The following is a 27,144-nucleotide window of genomic DNA, read 5'->3' as shown; positions in this document are numbered from 1 at the left end:
TCAGTGGCAGGCAGAGGACATTTTATTGGGGAAATAAATTGCATAAATATATATTTGGCCTTTCCCATATTCTGGCAATAGGAAAATGTTGTCTTGCATAAGGAAAGCAGATGGCTATGTTTCATATGCCATATTTCATAGCTTTTTGTGTTCCCACATAATTAAGTTCTGCAGCATGCTACACTTTACTTTCCCCTCTCATTCAAGTGTCACTACCTGTTTTTATTGCCATGAGAGTCTGAGAAGCGTGCATGCTTGTCACAACTTTTTGAAGGCAATTGCTTTTGGTTCCCAGATAATAAATTAACCCTCAGAAGTAGTAAACTGCCTGCATTAATTCTTTAAAAAAGCAACTGAAACATTACCGTTGACCAGGCTTACAATAGACAGCACATTGACTTAACAGTTTTCTAGACTGTTTAAAAGAAGTTTAAAAGAGTTTAAAAGAAGAAAGTTATTGTCAATTGAAAGTAATCCACCAGTCCTTCATGATTCCATGTCTTCTCTAAATGTTATCAGAAATAGTAGCCTCTGCCATCTTTTTTCACACATCCAATATTTCCTAAAAATAGCACAGAACCCTGAAGGATGGAGAAAGTGTGAGAGAGAAATCCAACAGTCCTAGGTTCAATTTTTTACCGGGCAGGTTATAAGTCATTCCTGACTAGAAGTCATAGAATCATAGTGTTAGATGGGACCCCTGGCCAAGATATAGGATTTGTTGTGTTTAACCAGCCAAGGCAGATGGCTATCCAGCCTCCTTTTGAAAATCTCCAGTCTAGGAGCTTCCACGACCTCCCGAGGCATCTGTTCCATTGTCTTACTGTTCTTATACTTAGGAAACTTTTCCTGAGATTTAATCTAAATCTGCTATGCTGTAGTTTGAAGCCATTGCCTCTTGTCCTGCCTGCCGTGGCAAGAGAGAACAACTTTTCTCCATCTTTTTTTATGGCAGCCTTTCAAGTATTTGAAGACTGCTACCATGTCCTCCCTTAATCTCCTTTTTTCCAAACTAAACATACCTACTTCCTTCATTCTTTGCTCATACGACTTGCATTCCATCCCTTTGATAAAATTTGTCGCTCACCTCTGGATCCTTTCCAGTTTCTTTAAATCGGTGACCAAAATTGGACACAGTACTCCTGCTGAGGCCTAACCAGTGCTAAGTAGAGTGGTATTATCACCTCTCGTGACTTACATGCCACTGTTAATGCAACCTAAAATTGCATTTGCTTTTTTTGCAACAGCATCACATTGCTGACTCATGTTGAAGCTGTGATCCACCACAACTCCCAATTCCTTCTCAGCAGTGCTGCTGCCAAGCCAGTTATCCCCCATTCTGTGTCTGTGCATTTAGTTTTTCTTCCTTAAGCGTAGCACCTTACATTTGTCTTTGTTGAATTTCATTTTGTTGTCAGTAGCCCAGTTCTCCAATTTATCAAGATCCCTCTGAATTTTAGCTCGATCCTCCAAAGTGTTGGCAACCCTGCCTAACTTTGTATCATTTGCAAATTTGATCAGTTTGTTCTCTATTCCTACATTCTGGTCATTAACAAAGATTATAAACAACACTGGACCCAGAACACATCCCTGTGAAACCCCTTCTTCCAATCTGACATCATTCCATTAATAGTTACTCTTTGTTTGCAGTTGTTTAACCAATTATATATTCTTTTAATGGTAGTTCTGTCGAGCCTGCATTTCTCCATCTTACTTATCAGAATGTCATGTGGGATGGTGTCAAAAGCTTTGCTGAAGTCCAGGTATATTATATCCACCACATTCCTGCTATCCACCAAACCAGTTACCCTGTCAAAGAAGGAAATCAATCTGGTTTGGCATGATTTGTTCTTAATAAATCCATGCTGCTTTTAGTGATTATCCCTTCATCCTCCAGGTATTTGCAAATTGAACGTTTTATACACTGCTCTAATAGCTTCCCAGGTATCAAGGTCAGGCTGACTGGTCTATAGTTCCCCAGTTTTCCCCCCCTTTTAAAGATGGGTACTACATTAGCCCTTCTGCAAACTTCCAGGACCTGTCCTGTCATTCAGGAGTTTGCACTATTGCAATATTATTGTCAGTGGCTCCGAGATTTCTTCAGCTAATTCCTTCAGTACTCTGAGGTAAATAGTATCAGGCCCTGCTGACTTGAATGATATAACCAAGTCATGCCCTCTACATGCAGAAGTGGTTTCCACAAGGGGAAGGGAGTTCTTCCAGGCTGATCTCTCCTTTTCCACAGCCTTCCTCATCTCTATCACCAAGACAACAACTTATGTACATTGACTCTTTGGCCATTTAACATTCAATGTGGCCTCACTTAACATTCGATTCTTCTCAACTCAACCTGATTTAGTCAGATGTTGTTTAACTGAAACTCTTCAGCTGAATCACAGAGACATCCCCTGAGCTGAAACAGTTGCGCCCCTATGTATCTGAGCTTCCTTTTATCTAACACTCATATCTTATGAAAATCCCAGTTATGTCCTATAATGTGAGTCACTTTCCGATCAACTCCCTCAACCATTTGAAAACTCTCTTTATATGAATGGTTTTGATGTCCCCAAAACATTTCGTGAAACACAGCAGCATTGCTGGCAACTGTCATATATTATCAACTGGACAAAGAGCAATGTCTCTGACACACTTAAGACCCAATTTTCCAGAGGTCCTGAATGACCAGAAGCTCTGATTGACTTCTCCTGGAGTTGTGATTTTCATAGAAGCCTCAGTAACAGTGGTCCCTGGGAGAAGTACTGACTCAGATCTCCTGGCTAGCCCAGCCCTGACCACTATTTTAGTTTGCACAGTCTAGCTTCAGTCCTCCAACAGAGCAGGGATTCTGAGTGGCTGGCACTGCAGTGCTCTCTGCTACTGGCAGACTCATCAATGCTGGGGACCCACAACCTCCAGCAGGTGGATCAAGAACCACTATTGAGTTATAAAGTAGCAGCCGTGTTAGTCTGTATTCGCAAAAAGAAAAGGAGTACTTGTGGCACCTTAGAGACTAACAAATTTATTAGAGCATAAGCTTTCGTGAGCTACAACTCACTTCATCAGGTAGCTCACGAAAGCTTATGCTCTAATAAATTTGTTAGTCTCTAAGGTGCCACAAGTACTCCTTTTCTTTTTATTGAGTTATACTAAATGCTGCACACAGTACATATTGTTAAATTCCATTGACCTCATCATATCAAAACTGTACATATCACAGACGTAACCTTTGGCCTTGAAGCTGAAAACCATATAATAATGGATTGCTCCATATTCATCTTAGTTCAGCCTTGCCAAGGATTTCTCTACTATAGCCAAGGAAATTATTTTTTATGGTTAAAGCTAGCCCAGATCAGAGTTGGATTAAAGATGGCACATGCTCTTTATTTATAAGTAACTAAAATCAGTATGGACAGCTGTTCAGGCATTCCCAGCAGAGAATTCTGCCCTCAGCCACCAAGTCATGTGTGTGTGTGTGTGTGTAGCCTACACTCATGCCCATTTGTTAGGCATTGTGCCCATTTACAAATTGGCAGACCCTTATGTCAGTACAAGTCCCAGTCAAGATGGGGTTTATATTAACAACTGCAAAGGACATCTCTTCTTAAAGAAGCTCTTGCTCTGTAGCACTGGCATCACTTTGCATCTACTAACACAAAACTGCCCAAAATAAATAGTTCTCTGATTGAGAAAACCAGCCAAGCCATTGTTCAGCTATTGGGTTGTGGAAAAATGAACTTATATCTGATAATTGCAAAAAATGCCCAGTTTGAGTGCATGTGCGAGAGAGAGAGAGAGAATCCTAATTCTAAAACAATTAGGCTTCCAAGTGTTAATGCTGCCATGCACTTAGAGCTTCAAGAGAACAGGATTTAAGCCTCAGGGTAGGTTGTGACTTACACTGCCTGTAACAGCCACAAAAAGCAGAAAACACAGCCTGTAACTGTGTGGCACAGGGATATCCTGCCCATGCCCACTCTCCCCTGCTATGTTAGCAGGGAGGAGGGAGTATGGCATAAAAGTCCCACATAGCAGTGAAGACTCCCCCTTGCTGTGTGGCACTCCTCCCTCAATTGTTTAGACTGGGCTTACAGCCAAAGTCCACCCACGATGAGACAGAAACCAGCTGCACTGCACCTGAGGATCTGGCCTATTTTCTCTTTAAAATCTTTTCCAAGTATTGCTTTGTTATGACTGCTCAGAGAATGCTTGAGTTGTGTTGATAAGCATGTCAGGTCTTCCAAACTGAAGATGAGACAGACTCTATACACAGTACTTACCTTCCAAGGGTTATTGCAGAATAGTGCTTTAACTGTGATAAAGATTAGCATCTCTCTAATGACAGCAAAGCTTGCATGGCACAACAGAAATGCCATATTGCAAGCAGAGACAGAAACTTGCCGGTGTCAAACAGAAGATAGATATTCCTGTGGTAAACAATTTAGTTCTTCTAAAAATAATTCATAAGACAATTATTTTGCAATTGGTAGCTCTCAGGAATTCCCCTTGTCAGACAAATCACATACCCCTTCTATTTCATTATTTTCTTACTACTAACCCATAAAAAACAAAGTTATGAAACCCAGAAAATTATCACATAGAACTTTGCTCTTCTAACTTTTAACAGCTTTAAGACAGAAGAAATCAATACACTAGTTAACCATATAAATAAAGGTAGGCTCTGAGGAGCCACAATGCCTGGTGGGAAGGGAGATCCATCCAAGATGTTTCCTGCCTCTGTGTGGGAGGGGGAGACCATTCCACAATATATCTCACAAATGTATAGGGTTCAGAGGGATTGCAGCCTCTAAAATCTGCAACCTCCTAATCCTTCCCACCACGTAAACCTCACATAGTCCAAACCCTCCCTTAAACCCATCTGGGCAGGTTTCTTCACAGGACAGGATGATCTGGGCCTAAGGCATTAGAAATCATAGTCCTGAGTCTGTGCTGCCCTGTACTTTGTGTAATTATTTACTCTCATGCAAAGTGGGTATAAAATGCTTCAAATCAGATTCCTCCACTCACTTTATGCCCATTTTGCAAAGGTTTAACTGACTACACAAGGTACAAGGTACACCACAAGGCAGTGGTGAATTCAATGATTCACTACATTTTACCTTTGCATCATCACCACCAGAATCTATTACAGCTAAATGAATTCATTGTCCATGCAACAAACTTTATGAAAATAAAAAGAACCACATATAATTACTGCCTTGTGTGATAGCTACGCCTCTGTACAATCATCACTTGTATACATATTTCTATTTTCTTCCTCAGTAAACTGGCTCAACTTCTCCTATTCATTTAATTCCCTACTTCACTGTAGCCATTAAAGTATAGAAAGGATTGGTGTGTTATGTCAATAAACAGTGGTATATGGAGCGGCATGTGGGTGAACAATGTCAATTCTCTAAACAAAAGAGTCTGGCCCAAAGATAGAAATGACATGACAGATACCAGCAGCACATTTAAGTTCCTGTCAAATGCAGCCACAGACCGGATCTTGAAATAAAACTATAGTCTCAGACAAAGCTCTTTACTTAGGGTGAAGGATGGCTATAGATTTTCTGGCATATAGCCAGATTATATGCAATGAGACAACTATTTTTAAAAAAACCCACTGTTTGATATACCTGCCAACTTTTCAAAACCAAAATGAAAAGGATTCAGGGCATTCAAAAGGAGCTGGGCGCTACTAACTCCTCCACAGCCAGAACTGCGGACATTTGATTTTTCTAAAAACTACCATTAAATTATCCATGCCTTTTTTTATAATAAATATTTTCATTCCTTTAAGAACTTTCAGGGTTTTTTCCCCTCTCTTTTCAATACATTAAACCTTCTGATTTTGGCCCCAATTCTGCACTTTGCTGCATGTGGGCAAACTGCTCCCCTCCCTGCAGAGATCCATTCCCTCAGCATGGCTGTGCACAGGTGCAGTCTGACAGTGCACAATGAATTGCAGGACTGGGGGACCAGCCTTTCTCCCTTTACTTATGTTTACCGTCATTGACTTCTCTTTCCCATCAAATCTCTTCACACCATTATTTTTCCACCCTCCTTTTCTAGCCCCAAATCCTTCATATTTGCTTCTTTTGGCATGGAGACCCAAGTGCAAGTCGTGTTTACTCTCTGCCTTTTCAAATCAGTGGAAAGACTCCCCTTGACTTCAGTAGGTACTAATCAGGTGATAAGTTTGGGTGATGGAGTGAACAGGAACAAGTGTAAGTTGATAACTATTATTTGAAATGATACATGTTGGGCCTGATCCTCCTCTTGCTTACCCCATTGCCAAGAGAGAAGTGTCCTGCTTCCCTTTTACAATTCAGACAGACTTAACTAAAAAAAGTTATTTGTAATAAAGCTGCAGCTGGTTCTTAACTAGTTAAAATATGTTCCCTTTGATACCTTGCCCAATGCCATTTCCCCAATAAAACATACGCAATTCTTTGTCATTTTAACTTAGAAACAAGCAGTCATCTTTAAACATGGTTTTCAATTGTGAAGCAGGAGCAAGGAACTATAAACCAGCTTGTGAAGGTAAAATAAAATATATAAGTATTTAATCTATTTAGCATTACAATGCAGCTATACCAATGCCAAAATCCACACACTCAGTTTTCTTGAAATAGTTCTTTTTTATGATAGCTAGAAAAATTGCTAAAAACTTATGCATGCTTTGGTGATTTTAGACCACATGCCAACCCTATACCTCTAGGTCAAGTATCTAAGGTTACATGCTAAGAACCCTAAAGTATATACATGTCAATGGAAACTGCTGGCACACACACAGGGACAGAACCTGACCTTCAGTTTAAAGTCATCAGTGACAATCTAGGAAGCTGAAAATGTATTAAATTCCACTCTTGAAGCACATGTGTAACTCTTCAACGTAGATAGGAAATACACATGTACCCTGAGGGGAGAATAAAACCCATTGTGATGTTACTGCCAGAAAATTATTACATTTGATCTTGTGTGTTCTAAGATTAAACCCAAGTGTCTTCAATCTCAGCTAGTGTAAATCAGCATAGGTCAATTGACTTCAGTGGCGCTTCACCAGTTTACACTTGGTGAGGATCTGGCTTACTTCTATTTAATTAAAATATTATAATAGAATATTATAGACAGTAATTTTACAGGAAAACAGAAGCTGTGTGGAGCTCTAGCTCCCTCTGCATAAAATAATGATACAGTATTAACAATAATAAATTGTGCCCAACAAGAAAATGTAGCTTTCATAGCTAAGCCTAGAAAATACTTTAACTTTTATGAATTACTTCATTTTTTAAAATCATGAACTCAACTACAGAGTAGTTTAACTCTCAGAATCATAGTATGACTCAATGAAAGGAAATATATATTATGAAATAAATCCTATGAGTAGCTGGCTACAGTTATTTCAAGTAATAGTGGTCTACACTTCTCTATTGCACAGTTTGCATAATTATTGTAAAAGTAAATTACAGAAATCATTGTTTAATAGCTGTAATAAAATTAGATACTAACAAAAGGGCACATAGCAAATACAAAGCCACTTTGTTTTACAATGTCAAACATCACAAGCTTTATTTGATATATTTTCATGGCCTAGAGCAGTTTTTAACACCTGTCACTACAGGTCAGATTCCTGGCATAAGGAATCACATTAAAACAAATCATCATATTGTTTTTTCCTAAGATATCTATCAAACTGTTATAACTAAATATGAGTTGAAGGCATTTTGCAACTGCACAAATCTGCCTGACGGTATTTAAGTGGCCTTTGAAACCCAGGTTTGAAAGTTTTTAACTGAGTTTATAGCAGAATATTTTTTCTTAAATTTGAAAAATCAAATCTAGGTTCCATAAATTGTTAGTCTATCATTTAATCAACACGCAGAAAATTGGAGTAATTAAATGCCATCAAACAGGTGAAATCTTGACAGCAAATAGAAGTATTTATGGAGAGGGACTTGGCCTATTTTTTTTTTTTGACCAAAGCAAAAGGTTACCGCAGGGATTAAATGTCCAATCCTGCAAATGCCTCACTTGAATAATTCTGACTCATCTAAGTAGTTGGATTGACTTCAATCGAAATCCTTTGGAAAGCAAGGAATACTCAAACGAGTAAAGGCTTCTAGGTCATCATTCCACATGCATCATTTTTTCTTGTGGAACTGGCTATTTTTCTTTTGATTTTGGTCTAAGTTTTATTGGTTACATTTCCTTAAAAACTGTTTATAGCTGCACTCTCCATTTGTAAATTAAATAAAATTAATCACTACTATTACTGGAAGCAAACTCTAGGATTTCCAAAAAGTTACACATCCGGAAGTTCAAATAATGCTTATGGTAGTGTGATTAAGTTCGCTCACCTTTTGACCAGGCACCCCTGGCAAACCTGGATTCCCATGTGGCCCTGGAACACCCTATAAAAATGAGAAAGAGTGGGATCATTCAAAAGTACACCAAACAATGTTCATTATTTTGTGGAAATATTTCACAGAGAATCATCCTCAAGGATCACTGTTCCATCTAAAATCATTGGCTAGGATTTTCAAAGGAGCCTAAGGGAATCAGTGTCCATTTCCCTCTAAAATTAAATGGGAGTTAAGCATCTAGCTCCCATAGACTCCTTTGACAGTCTCAGTCATTAACTTTTCACTGGGCTCCCAGGTAATTCAGAACATGTATATTAGAGCAAGCTCATTCTGACGATGACTTTTCAGCCATAGAATATCATACAATGTTTGGGATAAATGGAACTCCTAAGCATCATATTACTGAGGTATCCCTATGTACAGTATATAAAGTTCATGAAGTAAAGAATTGGAACAATTCATTCTCCAGCTCAATGGCCCAGAATCCTGACATTTTTGAGAGTCAAAGTTGACTTTGATATGATCAACATCCATTGACTTCAATGAGAGTTCCACGCAAAGAACATCAGGAGTACATGGCTGAATTGATCCATCTATGCTTGGAAAACAAACCATTGCTGACAGTGATTGTCAACAACAGGACTGGTGGAACGTGGGATCTATAATACTTCCCGCAATGGGACAAAACACGTTTCCATGTCATCCACACTAGAAGTTAAAAGGTTTAAACCCTGGGTATCTGATCCTGCAAGGTCCGGAGCACCTTCAACTCTCATTGAAGCCAGTCCTTGTAGAATTGGGCACTGGGGAAATGGTCATCACAGTGACTGTCAGCAGCTATTTATCTATGAAACATGGAAGGACCTGAAGGATAAAATCCTGTTCCCACTGGTGTCAATGGCAAAACTTTAATTGACTTCAAGGGGGACCCGTATTTCACCTAAAGAGTTTATCAAAGGTACCAGAAATAATAAGAATCTGTTTTAACTCTCTCAAAACATAAAATACAAATTCAATGAACTGTTAAGACAGATACAACATTTACTTTTCCCTCACATGACTCAGCGTTTACCAATTATAACACACGTTAACACAGAGCCTCTCTATTTAATGCTTCCTCCAGCGAATAACCATGTTGATGTAACTAAATGGAAATGCTGATCCCAGCCCCCTTTGAGAGATTAATATGCACACAAGATTTACAAGAAAGAGGAAACCTGCTACTGAAGGTGCCAATATAATTACAGTGAGGAAATGGCTCAGAAAGTTTTCAGAGCTTTGTTTGTTTGTTTTGCCAGGATCGAGGAAATGCCATAACAACAAGGGAGACCACAGTGGTATTTCTGCTCAATAAAAATTGGCCTAGAAATTCCACCTCACTGAGGATTAACATACCTCTTAGATAAAACAGTATCAAACAAGACATTCTGGGGATATGGGTGAACAACAAAAACAATTTGTTTCAAATCCTGAAAACTCACTTTTTTTTCTTGATGTGCCCTAGCTCAGACTCAGCTTGGCTGATACACTCAAAATTTCATTTTTTAAGTCTCCTCTGTGCAGAGGTCCCACGTGAGAAATTTTACACAGAAAGAAACTTTTCTAATAAAGTTAAAAGGGGTTAAAATCAAGGTCCTGAGCAATGGTGGATTTAAAGTTAGTAGGGCCCTGTGCTCAGCTTCATTTTTGGGGCCCCTCCTTGGGATGCAGCCAAGAAAAAGAACATTCTCTCTTATCTCGAGGGGGTGCTCCCAGCCCCCTGCCCTACCCCAGCCCTGAGTGTAGGGGGAGTGTGTAGGAGGAGTGCGGGGGCCTCGCCTTTGCTCTACCCTGCCCTGATTCCATCCCCTTCCCTAAGGCACTGGCAAACAGCAGTTTGGTGGCGGGGGAAGCACTGGGAGGGAGGGGCTGGAATGAGGCAAGCTCAGGGGAGGAGGGAGCTTGGCTGCTGGTGGGTGCAGAGCCTGCAGCAGGAGCCCCAGGAGCTGGCAGGACCAAGCTTCTGCCCCCACAGTTGCCCAGCCCTGGGGCCCCCGTCATTGGGGGGTCCCGTGCCAGGGCACCTTGTGTTTTACTGTAAATCCGCCTCTGCTCCTGGGGGAAATGTATCACTCTTAACTAAGATGTCACTACTGAGACCGTCGGACCAAGGCACGATTAAGGGCTGAGGGGGCGAAGCATGGGAATCCTGAGGAAGACTAGGGCCTGAGGCAGGAGCATCCTCATGCAGCTGGGAGTAGTGGGAAGGAGTCACTGACATAACAATCACTGAGCAGCAAGTGGAGTAGCACAAAGCTGACTGTTGATGTGCTGAGTGATGGCCACTGCAAGAAGGGAGTTCCTTAGATCCCAGGTGCCTCTATTCAACAGCTCAAGGCACATCTCAGTATGACTAAAGATGACTCAAGGGACAGAAGGAAGTCCTGGGTGAAGGTCATATGACAGGATCCATGGCTGTTCAGGAGGGGTGATGAAGGGCTTTCTTTGATTGGGAGGCCAAAGTTTTCAGTAGGTCTAGGCTCAGATAACCCACCTGACTGTCACACCACATCTGTGTATAATGTATATACTACCCATATACTTTTCTAATAAAAACCTCTATTTTGGGAAGTTCATGTTATATCTTGCCCATAAAAGCTTCAAGCTTAACACACAAAAGTAAGGCCCGGGACCTACTTTTCAATGTAAAAAAATAACAACCAACACTTGGTGGTATTCTGATATTTGTGGGCACTGTAAAAGCTAAAGCGCAACAATGACTTTTCAAAAATGAAGTTTTCTTGGCCCTTTGCTCATCTCCTGGACTAGTCTTTAAGTACGCTTTTAAAATTCTATTTAAATCACAGTTACTAATAAATCAAACTGGCCCTTCTCAATCTAGGCTGTCTCCAGACACTAGCCATCCCTCTCTAATTTAAGATTCCTCAGTTCCCATTATGCTTTTTTGCATGTTCAACTCCACATTCAATTCACAAATTTCACACTGTGGAGCTTTGCGCCGCAGAATGCACTGCATCCATCAGAGGTTAAGAAATAGGCATCTGAAAGAGACAGCTTCAAGAGATATAAAGGATCCTGACTCTTACCTCCCACCTCCACCTTTATAATGGTATCAGAGGGAATCAAGCAAGTCTGGTGGACTTTCTGACTGGCCATGTGACAGGATAGTTTTACATTTTTAACATGTGGTTTATTTGGGCCCTCTCTTTTTAAGGAATCAAGAGTGAGGTTATCCTCAATGAATTGCCCTAGCATATAACATCTGCCCCCTCCCCCCAGTAAAGCTGCAGATAGAATCATAGGACTGGAAAGGACCTCAAGAGATCATCTAGTCCCCAATCCCCTGCAGGACTAAATATTATCTAGACCATCACTGAAAGGTGTTTGTCTAACCTGCTCATAAAAAGCTCCAATGATGGAGATTCCACAACCTCTCTAGGCAATTTATTCCAGTGCTTAACTACCTTGATAGTTAGGAAGTTTTTCCTAATGTCCAACCTAAACCTCCCTTGCTGCAATTTAAGCCCATTGCTTCTTGTCCTATCTTCGGAGGTTAAGAAGAACAATTCTTCTCCCACCTCATTGTAACAACCTTTTATGTACTTGAAAACTGTTATCATGTTACACACACACACGGAATATATCAAGATGTATTAGCTATGGTAAAAGTTATTTGAAGAAGCTACAGACACAGAAATCATGCGTTTATTGAGCTGCTGTAAACCAAGAAACTAAAGCAGATTCTTAGAGCAATTTTCTTTCCAGCCAGCAGTGGATAATTCCACTTTCATTGTTTTCCAGTCTGTAGCTATGGAATGCACTATTCTGGGAAGCCCACTCCCCTTCATTCCAAAAAGCAAATGAATTTGACCTTCTCAGCTACAGATGACTACACTGAAAAACTAAAAATTAATGCTACAAGTAACAGCATCACAGTTATATTGCAAACTCAATAGCAGTTTATGGACACATTCACTCAGAATACCTTCTCTAGGTATTTATTGTAAAATACACATTGTTTTATCTGTCTTGTCTTATTTTGTTTTAGCCCATTGTATGCTGAGATTAAAGAGCAACAGCTTCCTTGCTGACTAGTATATAAATACACTCTACAATCAAATGATGATACAAAGTTTGGTTTTACTATCAGCGTCCAGTATACAGCTATAGAAAAATATAGCCCTTTTACTCACCCTTGGACCTCTCTTCCCTGACAGACCAGGTAAACCTGGAGGACCTGGGGGACCCTGGAGGGACAAAAACCAAATAGTTAAGGTAAGAGAAGACCAGTCTTTGTGCTGCAGGTCATAATCTGACTAGCCCTCCTGCAGCCACTCAACTGATTTTCTGATTACAAAACCATCTCATTTTGAAAGAAGAGCTCAGAACTAAAAATACAATGTGCTTTTTCCCAATCTGGCTCCCAACTGGAGACTTATGGTTAAAATTATGTTATACATAAGGCTTGTAACTCCCAGTTTAGTGCATAACTTAAATAAATTTATTTTTATTACAGGAAGAAGAATCCATTTCAAAGTCTAAAAACAAGGAAACAAAATGTATTTAAAAAAGAGAAAACAGTTAATTTACTAAATTAAAAACGTGGCATACCATTTACATCGCAAATAATATATGTATCATTTGAGGCAATTCAGACAGTTAATCACTATAAGAAACTAAGTAATAATAATAACCCATAGAAAAGAAAGACGAAGAAAAAGAAACACAACAGACATGATTGAAGACTTGTTTGACTTCCTAATTATGAGCTTTTCATAGGAATCATAGATAGCACATTATTTGTTTCTTTACATTCATATTTTTGAACTGATGTAACTGCTTTCAAAGAAAAAACTTTGATTTTTACCAAATAAATTCATATACTGTTTTATGAGCCGATGTAACCTTTGCAAACAGATTTGATCATAAATAATTGTAACAATATTAGGCACAGTACCATGTTTGAGCTAGGTAACAGCTTTGTCCCTAAAAAAATATCCCTTTCCTTTTACATTGTACGTGTTAACTTTTGAGAGCAAAGACAGTGTTTCATCTGAGCTCAAATTATGGTGAGAACTCTTGGCCAAATTCTGCACTGGCCTGTGCTGCACTGCATGCCTTTTACTTCAGTGAGGTTGCATGGTAATGGGGTGGATTTCAGGCCTCCTCCTTTAAGAGCAAATCAAATTCCCATCCCCGTGCAGGTGAAGAGGACCATGGCTGTAGCAGAATCAATACCCTTTCACAGCTGAGGCAGGTGAGTGGCAAGATGTTAGGACTTCATGCAGGCAGTGCCCCTATGTGTCACACAGTTTTTCACTGGTAGAGCTCACTGCCTCTGCTTCCCAGTATGCAGGGTGAGAAATTAGGGGTCGGAGGTGAATCCAAAGAGGCTACTGCAAGCCCTAACTCTGCACTACCAGTCATGGAATGGCCTAAGGGAAGGATTCCATCACCACTCCTACACCAAGACCCTAACTCACCCTAAGATCTTCTGCACACAATCCAATTACTCAGCTTGTGCACTGGTTAAAATACATTAAATAGCTCTGACTGTTCTGCTTGACGCTGTTCAAAATTATTTAAAATTGGGGGGAGAGATGAAGGAAAGCACCAGGATTACTAGTGTGGCTGAGAAGGCAATAAACAACCTGTGCAGGAAATGTAAAGATGGTATGTGCATAGCACTATCCACATAACTTCCCACTGGCTTTTATGAGCCTTTGGTGCATAATTTTATTATGATTAAAACCCAGACTAAAAATGTTAAATCTTAGGAAAAATGAATATCAGTTCCCTTTGAAATAGAAGGATAACTTCACTGGCACAGAAGTCAACACTGACTAGGGACATCAGCCAATGACAGACCAATTGAATGCAGATAGTGGCTTCAGGGAGACCTCAAAGTGCTTTCTGAAAGTACAGAGGAATAGTAGGACAAGAAGTCAAGCCCCCGTAATTCCCTTTGGCATGTACAATGCTAATTGTACAGGTAGTAGGTTTCCAGCAAATGTAACCCCCACAAAGTGAAGAGGGTAGACCAAGAAGGCCATTTAAGTGTCACAGTGCACAGTAGAAAGAAAAGTGTGTGCAGTCAGGACTACAATTATAGCAACCTTCATACACCCTGGCATTGTACAGGTAGAGGTTGGCATGGTGGAGGTCAACAGGATGTTTAACCTTGCCTAAAGCAAGTTTAGTGCTAATGTGGTTGCCTGTGGACCATTAGGAATATTTGTAGGTATGGACATATGGTGCATTACAGGCATGCTACAGGAACCAGCAATGACCCATTGGTGAGTGTATGTTACAGGTTCCCCTCTGTGCCTGATCTGAGGAGGATGTAAGTCTGTTACAGTGGCTGCTATAGGCCCTTAGCTGTATAGCTCATGCTGTAGCAGCTCATATTTTTAGCTCTTTAAGTTCCCAGTTCACTCCCTGATGAGTCAGCCAAAATAGCAGCCATCACACAAGCACTGGTTAGCATGCCAAATTTCTCTAGCATAGACAAGGCATTTGAGTGCATTTCACTTCCAAGAATAAAAAAAAGCAGACAGACACACAGAGCTTGACCTGGCATTCTTGTTGAGGGAGAGATCCAAAAATATAACTAAAAAAAGCCTGGAGTTTCCGCATCTTGTTACATCTGGAGGAACCGTTTCCTATTCTTTCCTTTTTGAATCACTGAAGTTAGAAGATACACCATGCACAGAAAGTTATCCTGGGGCTACACAAAGGAAAGAGTCAACTACATTTCTTCATAAAAGGTGGACAAGTAAAACATTTTGAAGTTATGGTACATTGCTTTTTTAATTGTAATGTGAAGCTCTTTCTACACCCTATTTCAGATACTGATTAGATTTGCTTTAAAAAAAGTGTTTTGATAGCTTGAATCCCTATTTTCCCCTTATGAAAATATTAATGCATATTTACATCTCTATGTGATCCTTGTTCCATATTTGTTTGGTGCAGTTGGATGTGTATTTCGGCCTGTTTGGCTTCTAATTTTTTAAGATTTTTTTTCATTTTATTTTGCCTTTTGTATAGCACCTATGTGCTATGCACTAGGCAATTTATGAATTAATGAGTAATTGTTTTTATTGGTCTAAGGACAATGAATGGTATAATGCTATAAAAAGAATGAATTTTTCTTCATAGATCTGGTCTATGGATGCCACCATTATGACAAAACCAACTGCCAACAATCCCTAGAACCTTGCACTAAGTAGCCAGAATCTTTATAAAGATGTGTAAATATAAACCTCCCCCCTAATGTTCCTACCTCAGAACTGCTCACCACCCTCTTCCCCCGCCCCCGAAATTCTCTCTAAATAGTTACTACTGCCTATCTTACATCCAGGTGGGAAAATGAGCCACCTGCCTACTTGAGTCAGCAGACGCCACTTAAACCTTTCTCAACACAATCACTGGTTACTAGGGTAGTGTGTTTCAGGCAAACATTGCTAGCCTATTACACCAACTGTTTAGACAGTTGGTTAAGTTATTAATAGAAACACTCCTTAATTGAATTAATTGAACTCCTGCTACTTCAAATTGACAGCGGAACAGTATTAGGAAACTGATGCCCCTGTTTAGCTAAAGCAACTACTTAACTGATTGTATATTTGGTGGAGACCACTGGAGAGTTTGCAGATCATTGTTTTTCAATTATTCGCAAGAAGTTACACCACTGCACAGAATTCCACAGCCTGTGGAAGTAGTTACAATAGTTACAACTTTAAACCAACTTATTTCTTCTGTTTTTATACTGACAGAGAAAGTTAGTTCTATATACCTACTATGACAGGGTCAGGCCAGATGGCTACAAGAGAGGAAAAGAAGGCAGATATATTAGCCCCAGATTAAGCAGGTCCCTTTTCCCTGGGTAAGGTAACAGGGAAGGTTGCAGAACAATCAGGAACCTTCTGGAGACAATTAAGACACACAAGCTGATTAGAACACCTGCAGCCAATCAAGAAGCTGCTAGAATCAATTAAGGCAGGCTAATCAGGGCACTTGGGTTTTAAAAAGGAGCTCACTTCAGTTTGTGGTGCGTGTGTAAGGAGCTGGGAGCAAGAGGCGCTTGGAGCTGAGAGTGAGAACATGGACTGTTGGAGGACTGAGGAGTACAACCATTTTCAGACACCAGGAGGAAGGTCCTATGGTGAGGATAAAGAAGGTGTTGGGAGGAGGCCATGGGCAAGTAGCCCAGGGAGTTGTACCTGTCACACAGCTGTTCCAGGAGGCATTCTAGACAGCTGCATTCCACAGGGCCCTGGCCTGGAACCCGGAGTAGAGGGCGGGCCTGGGTTCCCCCCAAACCTCCCAACTCCTGTTCAGACACAGGAGGAGTTGACCTGGACTGTGGGTTCACGAAAACAGCCAAACTAAGGACTGCCTTGAAGCTCCAAGGGGAGCAAATCCGCCAATAAGCGCAAGACCGACCAAGGTAGAGGAGGAACTTTGTCACACTACACAAAGACTCCGAAGAGCTTCTACAACAACCAACGAAAGTCACTAAGTCAATAATTCCAAAGTCAATCTGAGACATCCCCAACCCAGGGAAATTGGTGGTTTGTTTCAATAGTCTTTCCTCCAATAATCGTAAACTGTAATTAACCATTAAACAACTGCATAGCATATTACATTTTATATGATGAACCAAATCATTGTTTGGTACATCAAACAACATAATAATTGTACATTATCTTCTAAATGGTACTACAGATGCAAATTTAAAATAGTAAATTGGTTTAATAGGAATGGTATAATAACAGTAATTCTTGTATATTTTCCTCATGCATGTTTCTAATAAATGCTTGAGTTTACTGTGCACCTAAAAACAGTGAAAGCTTCCTTCAGATGTTGAGGAATACTACAAAAGCCACAAATAATTAGGGGCCAATCCTGCAAACACTCAGGCCCCAATGACTTCATGAGGGAAAACTCCTGCACCCTCATGAGTCCCCTGACTTCAATACAGCTCCTCATGGACCCAAAGGTGTACCTGCAGAGTCATTTGCAGGATCTGGGTCTTACTATGACAGATAGGTCCCAATGGGAAGTTTTGTGATTGAGTGCTACCGTGCAGAACCAGACCCATAGTGCTTAATATTAGGTGTAGTTCCACAGTAGTAAGTACTATACTCAGTAGATGGCATTTGCAACATCAGATCCTGGATGCTGGTCCAGTTAAGTGAGCTGTAGCTCATGAAAGCTGATGCTCAAATAAATGTGTTAGTTTCTAAGGTGCCACAAGTACTCCTTTTCTTTTTGCGAATACAGACTAACACGGCTGCTACTCTGAAACCGGTACAGTTACAGTTCAGCACACAGAAATCCTACCTGACTTTAATGGAAGTTTGATGTGCAGAGTAATGATAGGATTCTCTCTCTTAATAAGGTGTTGGAACCAGTCACTACCATTTCCTTTTAAATGAAGAATTAAGAAGTGAATGAATTCATACGGGGCTTTGGAGCAGAGCCCGGAGCTGAGCGCGGAGCAATCGAGCTGCAGGTTTTTGCCTGGAGCTGGGAGATTTTGCACAGAAAATCTTGACTGCTCCACTGCTCCAGTTTTTTTTCATTTTCAATCCAAAATGAATGATATTTAGCAAGAAAGTCCTAAAGATGCCAAAAGTTTCAGATTGTATAACAATTGATATTAACATCTACTTTACCTCTTTATGTAATATGTCACAGTTATTCTCACTTCAGCCGAAATCAAAGATTTAATGTGCAGATACAAAATTAGAACGTTTTTTGGAGATACGTTTTATTAAAGAATCAGATACTTATCAGACATCCGGCAACACTGCAGACTACTCCTACTTTTGTGCCAAGGTTAGGCAAGTACGTACTCGCGTAGATTAGTTAGATAGTTAGATTAGTATGTGTTGATACTTCTTTTGTAAGGATTGATCAATGAGACGCACTGAGTGCTGTGATTACGGAAAAGTGTGATGCAAGACGCAACATTTAAGAGATCACAAACAGGTATATTGCAAAAAAAATAATGTTTTTGTTTATTGATATATTAAGATATTGCAAATGACATTAACCACTTAAGCTCATTTCTCACACGGGCTCCCGATACCGGTACATTTGTTCATTTGTACATGCTCCTGTATCACTCTGGCGGACTTATTTTATATGTCATCTGTTCAACGGTCTTTTGGTAGCATTGTTTGTAATTTTAAATTTACTGAAAAAGTCACGTGCAGCAGGCATATAAATATACAGTAAACATTTCTGCATAAATTAGGAGTGATTTTTGTGATATATCCAGAGTGATTGGAAAATGTCCAACACAACTTTGCGGATGAATCCTTAGGTCATTTTAAGAAAAAATGTTTCTGTGAATACGCGTCCTAAAATTCTTCCTTAGGGAGCTACAGTCCCTTCAAGGAGGTGATGAAAAGTTAATTTCTGATTAATATCTCAAAAACCCTTTAATATAAAGTAATGAAATTATGTCTGTGTCTTAGTGTTAGTATGTCCTACCATATTACATTATCGAAAATTATTTAAACTATTGGCATCCCGAACTGGCGGTTGGTCATTTTTATTTCATATTTCAAGAAAGGCTTGTCGTTGACTGCCCCTGGCTATGAGCGGCAATATTATGTTCCATAATAAGTAAATAATTTTTTGTTATTATTTATTATTACCTTTAAAATTTATGGTTTCAAAATAAGTAATATGTAAAACTGTTTGTATCATTCTAAGCATCAAAGCAGATTCAAATTTTTAAACAGTTTTCTCTGAAATGGCTAATTATACAAAATAAATTAAGAGTATCATTTTAATGCATGTTTTAGCATTAAATCATATTCCAGGGTCGTAGCTGATAAATAATCAATGATTTAAAAAAATATTAAATAAAATTGACCCAGTCCTCCCAGTTCACGACGCCTGTAGTTTAAATAATGTTATTTGAATGATGTTGTATGATAGAATATTGGAAATAAACTTTAAGGGGAAAGCAGATTCAAATTGCAAGAACAGTCCTTTTAGTAAAGAGAGCATATTTTCGGAAATATGTTTTTCCTTCATCAGGCTGGAAACATTATACGCGATAGAACCTGTTATTTGTTCTATCTTGTATAATCTATTCAGGATGATGAAGCAAAAACATATTTCTGAAAATTTGCTCTCTTTACTGAAAGGACTGTGCTTGCAATTTGAATCTGCTTTCCCCTTAAAGTTTATTTTCAACTTTGTAACGTGTAGCCTCATTAATTCCCAACAATTAATGTTGTAGAACAGCGATAGCACGTATTAACACTATGGTACATACCAAATTTAATTGATATATCTATATTAAAGCATTTCTGAGATATTAATTAAAAACTTGGAAAATATTTTGAATTTTTTTACCGCAAAATCTCATGAGAAAAACTAACTTGCAATTTATAAATAAAAATTTATATTAATTATGTATATTAAAATACTTCTTACTTCATTAAAACTGCAAGAAACATGTTAAAATATTAAAATATATTTTAGTAATATTTTTGTGTAAAAAGAAAATGCGATCATTTTTGTCCAGAAAATCCGAAATAAATTTGAAGTACCTTAAGTGTTTAAGATCTCACAAGCAGGTACATTGCTTTTCGAAGATCATAACAAGAAACATGTGGATGCGGTAGCAGCACAAGAAGATTTGGCCATGGCTTCAACAAAAAAATCAAATCTGCCCCCCATGATTGATAGCCGATTTATGGAAAAGGATCTCAACAATGTCTTTACTTTTGCATTTGAAAAGTCCAAATTTGAGCTTTTGGGAAAAGCAAAGAAGAAATCGGCAACATGCAAGGTGGAAAAGGAAGTGAATGGTGAGCTCAAACCATGTAGCTTCAAGACAAGTGAAGCAAGTGCCATGAAAAGTTTCAACCTTTGGCGCCACGTAAAACATAACCATCCTGAAAACTATGCGGCTCTGGTTACAAAAAAGGACCAGGAAGATGAGGCAAAACAGAAAGCTGACGCAGCTAAACGACATCCATCTGGCTCTTTGAAAACTCCTGGAGAAAAGATTTTTTGTGAAGCTTCATCTGAAAAGAAACCCAAAATTGAGCAAACAAAACCTGACTCATATTTGAAGTCCTCAAAGGTTACAGTCACCATGGATGCCAATACTTTCCGTGAAGGGCTGATGGAAATGGTTTGCTTGAGTTCAACACTGCTCACTAACTTCAAGCTAAAGAACAAAGGATTCCAAAAAATTGCAGGTGAAATGGGTTGGTGGGTTGGAATTCAACAGGGCATGATGCGGTTCATCATTTAGTTGTCAGCACAGCTGAGTCTAGTCGCGAAGAGCTCAAGAAAGCTTTGGAGCAAAAATTGTGCTACCTGAAAATGGATGCGGATATGGAAACAGAAATTTCCTTGCAATCAATGCTCAGTACTACGAAGAAGGAAAAGATAAAGCTGTGGTAAAAACCTTGGACATAATCGACACTGAAGGGCGTCAAAATTCGTTGTACATGAAAAGTCAAGTAAAATCTATTTTAGAAAAATTTGGGATCAGTGAGTGCTGAGCATCTGCATTGACAATGCAGCAAACATGACGTGTGCCATCAAAAATTTCACTGAGGACAATGAAACCATTTCTACCTCTGAGAACAGGGAGGTGGACAGAACTGAAGCTATTTTGCCTAATGAAGAAACTAAAGGAATGGATGAAATCAAACTCAACATGGATGAAATTGAACTCAACATGGATGCTGCTGCACAATGGGTTAATGACCCTAGCCTCATACTTCCAACATGGCTTCATGAGGACGGCTCAAAAGTCCAGCTGATGAGGTGTGGTATTCACACTCTTCAGTTGGCAATCTTGGATGGACTGAACAAAGAACATGCGAAGAAATTTCTGGCAAAAATTCGACAAGTCATTGTCAAACTACGAATCCCAAGTATTTGAAGTGTTCTGCTTGATCTACATGGGGTAACTCATTCACTGGATACTGTGACTCGCTGGGGTTCAACATTTGCGATGATTGATCAGCTTCTCATTTTTCAATCTTACTGGGAACAAGTGGCTGCTGCTGGAACAAGAGAATTCAAGTTAACAAAAGCTGAATGGGACAAAGTAAAGAACCTGCGAGACCTCTTGGCAAAGCCAAACCAAACAACCGTGCATCTTCAAGCTGTCGATGTAACCCCGGGAGTTTTAATGAAGGAATGGCGAAAACTGTCAAAATTCTTGCAAGAAAATGGTGGACAAATTGCAGAAGAAATTCTATCCTCCATGCAGAAACGCAAAGAGAGGCTTTTTGACAATATGAATTTCCTTGTTGGAGTTTATGTTGACCCACAGTATTGGATTCTTCTTACCTCAAGGGAAATACCAAAGGCAAAGGAAGGGCTCCTTGATATTGCTCGATAACTCGAAAAACAAAATCTATTGCTACATTTGAACTCTGCGAAAGAGGTTGAAGAAAACGAAACACAACAAAAGGAGTCATCAACAATCAAATTTGCAGTTTCGGAAAGTTCACATCCTTCAGAAATAGCAAGCTGTTCTCAAACTTCTGTCTCCACTCTGAACTTGTTCGAGCGTCCATCCCTGAGACGTCTTCAACCATCACAGGGAAATGGAGATAATTCAAGCACCAATTCTTCAGAAGATGATGCCTTTAAAAAGGAATTGGATAAACAAGAAAGATGCCAGCAAATTCTGCGATTCATAGTTGTAATGAAGCATTATTTGAGAGAAAGTTTCGGGAAGATTTCGGGAAGACATGATGGAGTCTACTGGTAGGCTAAAAGTTAGGTCTGTTTTTGAGGCCATTCACAGCTACCCACACGGCATTCAGGCTGCCTGTAGAATTGCTTCGAGCATGCCAACAACTCAAGCTAGTGTAGAGTGACAGTCTTCAGCTTTAAAGTTAATTTTAAATAATTTGTGGCAGGCTATGAAAGATGACTTGATTGCTGCAGTAATTTTTTACAGAATGAATCATGAATGATTCTAGTTTGTATCATTGTTGAGGACATTTAAATTGTTTTAAAAGTCTGAATAAAAATAATGTTTTTTTCAAAATTACAGTATGCACTTTTTTATTTAGTTAAAAATTAATTTGAGTTGGAGTGCTGAACAGAGTTGGAGCGGAGCAGGAGCAGTCACTATTGGTGCTGGAGTGGAGCTGGAGCAGAGCAATTAAAAAATTTGATTGGTTGAAATCCCTGAGTTCATATTCATGTTTGATTTCAACTCTGCCTTCTAGCCAATCTTGTAAAACACCTAAGTGCTGACAAAGCAATGTATAGTACTGAAATAAAAGAATCTTTCAGCATTATGTAGAATTATTATTATGCCATTTCATTTTCAAAATTTCCAGCCAAAAATAATGACAAACACATCTCCCTACAAATTGCATGGAAGTGCATCATGAACCACAATTAGAGGGTATCCAATCAATTGTGTGACTGGTCTCCTTCTCCTTCAGTTCTGGAAATCTCTTCCATGGTGAATTAGGCAGGCTAGAATTTCCAGGATTGCTAAAATGATACCATTAACATCAGATGACCGTATGCAAGGCATTGTGTACCAGATCCAAATTTTACAGCAAAATCCCCTGGTTTCTAACACAAGCCAGTGCAGTGAACTGGAAATTGTCACAGCTTCAAGGAAATTCAAAAATTTAGGCTTTGTTTAATTAAGTATGAAAATAAATAATATATAATTACAGTACAACTTCCATTATTGATTTTGCTATTAAATTCTGCTGATAGTATTCTGGCTCTAAATTTCCAATAAACTGGAAGAGATGAGGATGGAGGTTTTTGAAACTGAAGACATGGGCTATTTGGAAAGTCAAGGTAGGTGACTTGCAATTGTGCAATAAGCACATTAGCTTAGTTTCCATTAAAATGACCACCAGTGGAACAGTTAAAAATGATGACATTTACTTATATTGTCATATTTATGTTTCAAGTCAACAGCCTCTTTGGGAGAGGGACCATCTTTTTCTTCTATGTTTGTACAGTGCCTAACACAATGGGGTCCTGGTCCATGACTGAGGCCCAAACGGGTTACTGCAATACAACAGCCCACTGAGGTGAATGAGAACGTTCTTAGTCAGGAAGACAACCGTGCTCCAATTTGCACTCACCCATATTTGGAAGGGGATTTTTTCAATCATAAATAAAAAAACCCACTAGCACTTATGCATTTTATTGAGATTTATAAAAAATACTAAAGAAAAGGGTACCTAACCAGACGCTATCCATAAATGAAAGCTTAAATTTTGGTAGCAAAGGGTGAATTCCATAGCTGTGGAATCATGGAATACAGGAACCCTAATTATATTAGGCAAGAGTCGGTTAGGGTGGATGATTATAAAGCTAAAGCAAAGTTGAGGAGTTTGAAAACCACAAAAGCGAGTTATTGCTTGTCAACTCTAATAGATTGAAAATTATTTCTGTGTTGAATCCTTGAAAAAAGGTTCAAACCAGCCATGACATAATGAAAAAAATATTTTTTTTCCATGTCTTGTCAGCATTTTCTTAATGTGAGGGAACTTTGGAAGTTCTTTACTACTGCTTCCTCCGGTTTTCCAGTGATGAGATTTTAGGGGTGGGGCTTACATGAATCTATTCAAAGTTGATTTGGCGGTGAATTATTGTTCAAGGGAGCAGACTTAGTGAGGAAACGGAGTGATGTGACTGAATAGATAAGAACCAGACTATCACTGGCTCCTCAAGGGGTGTACAAGACTCAGAGAGGGAGCAAAGAACATTCCCCATGGAATAGGGGCCAATCAGAGTGGCAGTCCCTGTGTTCTTCTAGTTTTACAGGCTGCATTTCTCCAGAGATCCCATTGGTTCAAGTCACCTCCAAAAATTTATTGTAGAGAAGGCTATGATCCCCTCAGGAGCTCCTGCTGTGGCAGCGAACTCTACATCTCCCCCCGTGTACCAGTGGCCCACAGAGAGGAAGGAAGGTCTTGTGGTGAAAGCATTGGACTGGAGCTCAGGAGATCTAGGCTAAATTCCTGGCTCTTTTACAGATTCCCTCTGGGTTACCTTGAGTAAGATACTTAGGATCTATGACCCAACAAAGAACATAAAAATGTAAGACTGGCCACACTGGGTCAAACCAAAGGTCCATCCAGCCCAGCATCCCATCCTCTGACAGTAGCCAATGCCAGGTGCCCCAGAGGGAATGAACAGAACAGGTAATCATTAAGTGATCCATTCCCAAGCACATTTAACTTTAAGCATGCAAGTGGTCCCATTTATTTCAATAGGAGTACTCACATGTTTAAATTAAGCTCATGCCTAAGTGTTTTGCTAGATCAGACCCTTAATTTTTCTGCATTTTCCAGTTCTCCTTCTATAAAGTGGAGATATTAACATTTCCTTTGTCTGTCTTGTCTATTTAGATTGCAAGACCTCTGAATCACAGACTGTCTCCTACTACATGTATGAACAGCACCAAACACAAGGGGGCTCTGATTCTGGTTGAGGCCCCCAGGTGCTATTGTAGTACCAAGAATAAATAATAATATGTCCCATGAAGATTTCAGTGCTATTTGTGAAAGAACAGATTTGATTTTTCTGACTGAAATCTTCTCATGCAATTTTTGCATTATCCTTTCCAATTCAACACACTCTATTGGTAGTTATAAAATGTCCTCATCTTTAAAGACAACAATTAACAACATCTTGATGACAGCCAAGGAGTTAATGATATAACTATAGAAATATTATTACAAAGGGCAAAAATAACAAAATGAAGGACTGGCATCATATTCAGGGCAAGCAAGCAAGATCACTCATGGATTATCTTTAAATTAGTTTTTTAACACATCGTTTCTCAATTGTCTCTCTAGCCCTTAGCGTCTGGATCTTGTTGAAAGTAGAAATTGGGCTCTTAGATAGGATTTTTAGTTGCTGATGACTAGTTTTCTGAAAAGATGTCTGCTGAGCTGAGAGAGAATACACACACTAAATTTATGGACATATTCAAACATATTAGAGGCTGTCTGACACATATCAAATAACTTTCCAGTAATAACCACAAACACACAGAGGAGCACAAGTAGAATTATCTACTCCATGCTATGGTTTCTGGACCTCAACCAGAAACTCAAATAAGAATCAGCTATCATATTACTCAAGTTAAGCATGCTTGAGAACATTCTACAGTCAGCCTCATATACATTAGTTTCTATCTGAATATATTAGGAAGGTGTTTGTATATTGCACATATAAAATAAGAGGACAATTAAGTTCACATTAAAGAAATACAAACATGCATTTTCATACTTTTCTGAAGTTGCTTATCACAATAATTAATTACATGCATTTTGTGATGGAACTGCAAAGCCAGGGACTGCAACTCCCATCAGCCCACTCCTCACAGCACTTCCCTTTCTCCTGCCCAGGTAAGGAAGTGGCTGGGCTCAGCCTGTAGTGTAGGGCAGCAGTATGGAAACAAAGAGCTGCAGGGAAGCTGAGGCAGTGACCATGTGGCAAGCAGAGAGTTGGAGAGAAACTGGAGGCAGGAACAGATGCAGAGCCGCATGTGAACAGGCTGCGAGTGCTGTACATTACAGAGGGTACAGGTCTATGTGAGACTGAAGGGGAAGCAGCAGCTGGGCGTGGAGACAGTGCGGAGGGCCTCAATAAGAGACACGAACTGAGCCTGGTTTGGAAACCTGCAAGCCCCTATTTTCTTGGAATAGAAACTGGACTGGAGAGGGCAATCCCAGCACCAGGCATGAAGAGCCCTGACTCTCAACTGGACTGCCCCCAGGGCCCACCCAATCAAGAACCACTATTGCTTAATTTGAACTGTAAATGTTTAAGCTTTTCCACGGATATTTGCAACCTTTCCCTTTCCTGCTCGTCCTAGTAAAATAACCTTTCCCTTGGCCATGTAGCTGGGTTGTTACTGGAACCCACCAGGGCTAGCGCTTACAAGGCCTAGCTGTTGATGCACCTAGAGAGCTTACCTTCCAGTCACAGTACCGCTAACACACTACTGGTGCCCTACTAGAGTTGTCAGTTTTGGTTGGACATATTCCTGGAGGTTTCATCACATGACATAATCTTTAAAGATTAATCTTTAATGCCTGGAGGGCTGGCAACCCCATGCCCTAGGGCAGGGGTTCCTGAACTTTGTTCGTGGCTTGTCCAGGGCAAGCCCCTGGTAGGTTGCGAGATGTTTTGTTTACCTGAGCATCCACAGGTACAGCCACTCACAACTCCCAGTGGCTGCAGTTTGCCATTCCCAGCCAAGGGGAGCTGCGAGCAGCTGTACCTGCGGACGCTCAGGTAAACAAAGCATCTCGCGGCCCACCAGGGGCTTATCCTGAACAAGCTGGGAACCAAGTTTGGGAACCCCTGCCCTAGGGGCTTGGGCTACAGAGTGGCCTCAATAATTAGAATTTTAATTAATGTCAAAATGCTCTAAATATATGGTTATACTCAGATCCCACAGGAATGGCATTTCTGATTTAGATTTTGTGCTCTGTCTCATGCAAATATTTTCTACCTGAATAAACTGTTTTCCATCATGTGATTAATAACCTCTAAGTCTACACTGCAATTAAAAACCTGTGGCTGACCTATGCCAGCTGACGTGGGCTCGCAGGACATGGGCTAAGGGGCTGTTTAACTGTGGTGCAGACACTCAGGCTCAGGCTGGAGCCTGGGATCCAGGACCCTGCAAGATCAGAGGGTCCAGAGCTCAGGCTGCAGCCCGAGCTCAAACATCTACACTGCAACTAAACAGCCCCTTAGCCAAAGTCAGCTGGCAAAG

At 39.8% G+C, this 27,144-nt stretch overlaps 1 protein-coding gene across 2 annotated transcripts in view; it reads right to left on the bottom strand.

Moving 5' to 3' along the window:
• Window positions 1-27,144, bottom strand: part of COL24A1 (collagen type XXIV alpha 1 chain) — a 253,935-nt gene that overhangs the window by 198,800 nt on the left and 27,991 nt on the right. For both annotated transcript variants that reach the window (XM_038412721.2, XM_038412722.2), the window contains exons 4-5: window positions 12,560-12,613; window positions 8,361-8,414 (exon numbers count right to left, since the gene is read on the bottom strand). In XM_038412721.2, the coding sequence (XP_038268649.1) occupies window positions 8,361-8,414; window positions 12,560-12,613 (108 nt within the window). The remainder of the gene's footprint in view (window positions 1-8,360; window positions 8,415-12,559; window positions 12,614-27,144) is intronic.

Source organism: Dermochelys coriacea, chromosome 8 (assembly GCF_009764565.3).
Source record: "Dermochelys coriacea isolate rDerCor1 chromosome 8, rDerCor1.pri.v4, whole genome shotgun sequence".
Taxonomy (NCBI): domain Eukaryota; kingdom Metazoa; phylum Chordata; order Testudines; family Dermochelyidae; genus Dermochelys; species Dermochelys coriacea.
Note: the sequence above shows the minus strand (reverse complement) of the source record. Positions and strands in the feature narration are given on the sequence as shown.